Source organism: Hyalella azteca, unplaced genomic scaffold, assembly GCF_000764305.2.
Source record: "Hyalella azteca isolate HAZT.00-mixed unplaced genomic scaffold, Hazt_2.0.2 contig13934, whole genome shotgun sequence".
Lineage (NCBI taxonomy): Eukaryota > Metazoa > Arthropoda > Malacostraca > Amphipoda > Hyalellidae > Hyalella > Hyalella azteca.
The window spans coordinates 21,323-28,825 of NW_025943838.1; the positions used below are offsets into that span (position 1 = coordinate 21,323).

General features: G+C 38.0%; 1 protein-coding gene across 1 annotated transcript; it reads left to right on the top strand.

Annotated features, from left to right (window-relative positions):
* LOC108667682 lies at positions 1-3,027 on the top strand. Its single transcript, XM_018154730.1, has 5 exons — positions 1-175; positions 769-895; positions 1,657-1,720; positions 2,427-2,568; positions 2,989-3,027. The coding sequence occupies exons 1-5, from the start codon at positions 107-109 to the stop codon at positions 3,025-3,027; spliced, it is 441 nt and encodes a 146-aa protein (XP_018010219.1). The 5' UTR covers positions 1-106.
* The last annotated feature ends 4,476 nt before the right edge of the window (positions 3,028-7,503 follow it).

Consider the following 7,503-nt stretch of genomic DNA (forward strand, 5'->3'; position numbering starts at 1 on the left):
AATGATCGTTATTTATCTTTTTTATCAGATTTCAGGTTATCATTTAATCACGAGGTTGTCGTCGTTGTGATTGGTTTTCTTGTGGACCGCGCTCTCTGCCACGGAGATGTTGGTGGTGACAGCAAAACTCTTGCTTAATCTGGTGTTCGTATTCCTCCTCATCCACGGAACACAGGTTTGTTATGCACGCATATTTCCATATCCTCATTATCCCAGTCTTCACTAAAATCACACTCGACCATAGTTAAATCTCAAAAAAAACCTTTGCATTCGATATTTTACGTAATTTAATCATTTAATTTGTGAAAGATGATATCTAAGCCTCATGTGTTATCGGAAAGTACTTCCCAGAACAAAAATATTTCCATGTACTCATTATCCCAATTCTCATTAAAATCACATTCGACCATAGTTAAATCACCAAAAAATTTTGCATTCGATATTTTACGTAATTTAATCATTTAATTTGTGAAAGATGATATCTAAGCCTCATGTGTTATCGGAAAGTACTTCCCAGAACAAAAATAATTTATCACAGAATCTATCATTCAATATCAACAGGCGCATGTATTTAAAAATTCAACGGAAATAATTTCCAAAAACTTTTCGATGAATGTGACAATATTACATAATTCCAGATTTATCGTTTCATTAAGACATCTCGGTGACACCGAACTAATTGTTATCAACATTTCATTGCGCAGGGCGTGCCTGTAGAAGACATCTCCGTAACATCAAGCTAATTGTTATCAATATTTCATTGCGCAGGGCGTGCCTGTAGAGGATGGCCCTGCCCTCGTAAGAGGCCCAAGCCTCCGCAAGATCGTCACTTTTGACTGGGACCTCTGGCCTCTGTGGTACGGAGAGCGTTACGTCGCCTACAGGTTCGGCGACGGTCAGTTAACCTAACTTTAGATTTGGTTATATCTTGCAGGTTGATTGTGACCGATTCCTGTTATTTTTATTATTATCAGAATCAATAAAATAATTTCTAGTAAGTTGTCACAAATTCTAATACATAGACTTAATGGTTTCACTATCATTACGGCCATAGGCTTCTCAGTGATCGATTCCTTTTACTAAATGGTATCAATAATTCACCTTGGGTGACAGTACCTCGTATCCACAATTTGAACTGAAGTTGTCATGGGTGAATGAAATTTATTGCATGTAAAGAACCAATTATATTTTACGTAATTAAAAATGAAAAATACAGCACTGAGAATAAATATAAATAATAGAAGAGAATATTTATTAGAAAATCTTGTCATTTTCTGTTATAAAATGAAGTAGGACGATGTTGATAGTTTTTTGCTTCCATTGTTTAATTAATATTTAAATTTAAAATTACTAATTGCCATTTTATAGTTTGAATTACCTTTTATATTCAGCGTTTTGAAAGTGCTTTCTTTCATGCAGATATGGAGATGTGCAATAACCTTGTCATGTCATTACGCTTTAAATGATAAATTGACATGGTTAAATTCTTAGTTTAAATCAATACATGTCAATAAAAAGTTCTTTATGCGCTACTTAATCATACATTCAGGAATCGTGTCTAGAGGATTACGTCTTCGTATTTCGACGACTCATAAGGTCGGCAAATTTCCTTGCAATTTCAGCTGCTGATGTAAAAATGAATTATTTCATCCTCAGCCATCGTGGACCAAAGTGCCGTCGCTGCGGGCATCGCTGAGTTCGAGCAGAACACGTGCCTCATGTGAGTCTGTCAGACGTAATTGAATAATTCATAAAATAGAAATTTATTATTCCCTGTTGATTCAAAATTATATCATTCCTTTCTTTAGAGTTATACGTGATATGATGAGACGAACGTGCTTATTCGTAATACTTTAATTGAAAGCCTTCACACAGTTTTGTAATCCGTACGCACCCAAAACTTGTTAATCCAGAAGCTGATTAAAGCCATTTTGATTAATATATATTGATAATTTTGAACCATTCCTATATTTTAATTTCAATAATATTTTTCAGACGTCACTATTTCATAATTCTTCCTAAAATCATGAGAACCATACTGTCAATTTTTACCTAAATTTCGATTGTCAGATGGAAAATACCCAAGCAAATATCCATGAGTTTTCAATGACCAATTATATATACTGTATATAGTTAGATCTTCACACCGATGTTCCCTAATCTTAAAACCTCATCACTAAAGTTTCACCACAGACCTAGACCCTAAACATCATTATTAATATTTACCTCTATGAAATTCTGTATTGTATCGAGCACTCGTTGTACAAAGAGAAAGAAATAATAAAAGCATTCTTTTGAACATTTTTTGAACTAGACTATAAAGATATAGAGGAAAAATACGAGAACGATTACCAGAAGTTACTACGAGCCTCATTAATTACCGTTGACTTGCAGTTAATGTAACTTTCGTCCCGTTTCGGCTGCAGATTCGAGAAGGTGAACCCCGCGCACTTCGGTCCCCACATCGTCATCAAGAACCACAACTCTGTGTGCTCGTCCTTCATAGGACGCAAGTACACCTATCTGCTGGGGCAGGATATGTTCCTCACCAAGCAGTGCGCGAGTGATGTGCGTGAATTATTTAGCAGTATATCATTCAATCCTACAGTATATCATTCAATCCTGAAAGGATTTCATTACAGTATATCATTCAATCCTGAAATAATTTTTAATAATTTAACGCTTTGAGTTGAACGCAAAACAATTTCTTGTAGAGAAAAGTGTTCATACGAGATCTCATTCGAGGCTTGACCTCAAACGCAAAATAATTACGTTTTACAGGTAGCCTGTGAATTTTTAATTGGATGACAGTGGAGAGTTTGGTGCTTTGATATTTTGATGTAGTAATATACAAGTATTTTTTATTCAACTGGCAAAGTTCAGTCGTATTTATGGATGGACTGATTGCAAGTGCCAGTCCATTGCGCACGACGAAGTCGTTGCAGGTTTATAGATATTTGAATTGCATATGTTTTCAGTAAATTCCAGTTGGCACTCGTGGTGGCAAGACAATGTTTCGGGAGATAATGAAAATTTTCCTCAAAGTTTGCCTTTGATTTCTGCTGTTTTATTACCATTCATCCATTTCACGCAATGAGGGATCTCTCTGCTCCACATATTTATTATTTTTTATCTATAAATGCCCCAAGTTGCATTGCATATTCATATGTAATGACGAGTCATGTCATTCGCTAAACGAATATCACAAATGATAAATATGGATCATAACGTAAGGCCATTAATTGCACTACTCTCATTATCATGCCGCGACATAATCAACAGTAAATATTATGTGCCCATATATAATATCATTTCAAATGAAGCACTTTTTGTAGTGAAAATCATTATTTTAATCGCAAAACTCAACATTGACGCTGTCTTCATAAAATAGCAAATTTTTACTCTACATTCATGTATGAAATGATAAGAACGCGATGGATTTGGCAGAATTTTTCATCAAATGGGGCCACGACTCTGCGCGCCGTGGATCCCTTCAGCCAGGGCCTCCTGTTCACCCCCAAGACTGGGCTTAGCTTCATGGACAAAGCCATCATCAACAAGGGGTACAAGTGCATCGGTGAGTCAGCTCACCATCATGACGATGTTGGTGTCTCACCATCATGACGATGTTGGTTGCGATGTAAGACGACCGCACCAGCAGCTGGCACACGCCGATCAAGGGAGCGATGAGCTGTTGCAGGGGATTATCCTCGTCATCATAGTCATCATAGTCGTCAGCACCGTCCATATCATCGTCCTGGTACACGCTGGGGTCGCCAGAGGAGCGACCACGGGACGGCGCCCTTGCGCTCTCCACGTCTTCGGCGGGGGCGGCGCCCTCCGTGAAGGGCGGCACTTGCAGGGAGTTGCGCGCGCCGGTGTCTTCTCGCCCTCTCTGTCAGGGCAACGGGAAATTATATTTATATTCATATACAGTCAGTGATATGGATAGAATATAATATTATTAATAATAGGAATTATTGTAATAATAATAATATTATAATATAATATAGTAATATTATAATAATAATAATGCCCACTTCTATTTTTACCGGTAGGTAGGTGACTCATAATGCTCACTTCTATTTATACCGGTGGCTATGTTCACACTAGGCAAGTGTTAGCATGACGGTATTTATACTCGTATTTTATCATGTGTATCATTTTAGTGCGGCGTGAGAAGTCACCGTGAGAAGCCTGCGCTCGGGGAAAGAATATTGAACGTGACAACGATAATGAATTTAGGATAAGCTTCTGATGAAGCAGTAGATAAAATTGTTGTTATTCTAGCTTAAGAGATGAAAAATTCTGTCAAGCAACATAGAGTGTGGTTGAAAAACTTGATAGGACGGAGAGATAACTTTAGAACATCATCGATTTCATTTCGTGAACTAACATAGCGGTACAACTAGGTTTGCTACCTAGCTGTAGCGCACCTGTACCGGTACATTATATTTTTACTGGACGCTTACCGAAGCTTACAAGCAAATTTTTTTACTTCATGCGCATTCATATCTCAGGCTGAAGCAGCTAGCAGTCCTCCTCACGAGAAAAGTATTACTGAAATTGCTATCGGGTAATATTTGTTAGGTCTACTACCGGCTAATGTTAATTCCGTACACAGGCACTTTTTGGCCTTGGTTTGTGCTTTGACTTCCTATGGCGAAAGTTTTCTCAATGATAGAGTGAGTTCAAAGTGGTAACGCGTTTTGATTTTCTGGCGTTTGGAGATTTCTATTTCACCTCCGCCCCCCACAAAGGTTTTCTGTATGACTTTTCACTTGTATTTCATGGCGCCATTTACATAGGAAATTATTTCCTACATTTAATTACATAAAATATAAGATAGATTAAATTAATTAATTCTTTCAAAAATTCAGAATTTTTGTTAAAAAATGCCGCATGGAAACCCGACCACACAGAGTAAATGATCACGCTTGTTTCAGATCGCTGGCTGTCTCAGTGCAAGCGTCCTAACGAGACGTGCCAGAACTTGGGCTACACGGGACCGACCTGCGCGTGTGTCTGTCCCCCGGGCACGTCGGGGACCAACTGCGAGACCCGCAAACGCAACAGAGAACATTTTAAATTTGTCGTACGTGGCGGCAACCATCAGTGCAAGTCATTTTGCGCTCACTAGCAATTAACGTATCTTTTTTGGGATGTAGGCGCGTGACAATGTTGTTCCGGTTACTCATGTCAGGCGGTAGAGGGTTAATATTAACGAGCTATTTGATACTAGAACTAGAGCTGTTGCTCGGAATAGAGTTTTTGTTCGGCCTTTGCTTCGAGGAACTCAAAAGTGATCGCCATTTCCCACAAAGATACACTAAAACGATGTGTATTTGCTTAAGGAGACCCAGAATTGATCGATAAATTGCCTGAAACTCGTTAGTTGTTATTTGGCCTTTCCTATTTACAGATAATGCATCAATTGAAGTATTGATGGTTGATAATGTCACATGATGAAAAAACTAAGCAGTAAATGAAAAACTAGAGTTGAAATACATTTCTATTAAAATAAAACAAATGGTAGGGCTTTAGCAAGATAAATAATATGCATTTGACTCGTGTTCCTATGAACCTTATCCCTAAGAATATTATCTTTACATATATCATAAAAATTCAAATATTAATAAACAATATCAGAGTAGCCAGCTACGGATCAAAGATCGATAGCGAATTGATTTTTCAGAACGAATAAACGTAGACTAGAATTGTCTGCTCTGTCATCAGTATATTATCACTTATGACTGACATTATTACAGATGCGCTGAAGCAGAAGCTGTTACCCAGCAACGCTCAGGTGACCGTGGCAGGACCCATCACCTCCCCAGGCTACCCCACGCCCTCCACTACAGGTGCCTCACTACAATTCAACTTTGTGTTATTTTCATGTTCATATAATTTATGGTCTCTTGCACGCGAGAGCATTAGAGAATAATGATAATACACTCTGTGATGAAAGGAATACATCGATTTATTCTCTTCCCTATTAATTAATTCCTAGGTTAAATTTCAAGCATTGGCTGGAAAGTTACAATACTTCATTCTTCTCATAAAATTTTAATGCTATGGAAAGTATCGACCTGGCAGGACCTAACCAGGTCCAGCTAATATGCTTTTGTTTTAGCATGGGGGCATGGAATACTTCATTCATCACATAATATTTTAATACTTCTGAAAGTAATTTTATTTCGGTGCATTTTACTCTTTTGTCATTTCTGTCTCATCGTGTCCCCAGGTGCGGTGTTCACTAAAGTGATCGAGGCGCCGGCATGCCAGAGAGTCAAGCTCACCTTCACGGACTTCGCAACGTCGCCGCGGTGCGCTGACCGAACTTGCTGTCGGGAGGGCGTCGAGATCCAAGTGACGCCGCCCGTGTTGCCGACCTCAGCGGACAGCGGACAGTGGTACTGCGGCACGGAGATCACCGGTGGCCAAGTGTTCCTGAGCAGCGGCAACAAGCTCGTGCTGCTCTACCAGCTGCAAGCTTCAACTGCCAACACCAATAAGGGATTCTCTGCCACTGTCGCTTTCGAGGCTATTCCTGGTTGCTCTGGGTAGGAGACACGCAGGAATCTTTTACTTCGGGATTCTTCTTCGTGTCGGATAGCTTAGATTTGCCAGACCTGAATTTTTAGGGAATTTCACATTCTTGAAATGATTCCACCGTTATTTTTTCCATTTTGTAAAATATATGCTGTCATTCATGTGGGTCGAAAATTGTTCACCAGGAGTTTTCCTCGATTTTGTCATGCATTTCTTTGCCATTCAAATTAATCACATGATTTCCGCCACCTTGAAGTAATATTTTGATTTTTATTCGATTTTGAAGTAATATTTCACTGCCATTCAGATTAAAAGCTCGTCACAGAGGACGAACTATTTTCTTGATCATGTTCACAAAAATGAACATTTTAACAACTGGAATTTCCGATAGTCTATCGTGAATTTTTTATTTATCCCCTGCATCTCATATCTGGAATCATCTCATATCATAGCTGGAAGCATATTGCACTTGCTGTCACCATTATCCGATGTAATCAGTTTCTTTTCGTTTTCACTTATTATATTATATTTCCTAATTTTCATACATTTTCTCAGCATGATGAAGAGTAGTTTTGCAAGCAAAGTTATATTTTTTGTTAATTTTATTATACTATTTTTCAATAAATAAAATTAACTATTTTTGGTCGTTTTTCATTAACCACTATAAAGGTTAGAAAAAACTCAATGTGTACAGTTAACAGATATATTGAGCTGCCACGTGTGGGAAGATAGGATTAAATGGTATGTGCCTGATGCTTGCTGCGGGTAAAGCTCCCTTATTATGCATACGGTTTTTTTTTCAGCAGCAACGAAAGGAAAAGAAATTATTGATGAAATCACTAATGCCACATAAAAAACAAACTTAATTTTCTTATCCAATCGAGACAATTCAATCGAATTTTTACCGAAAAAAAATCACATAAAAAAATCAAAAAGGAAAGTCACCAAAAA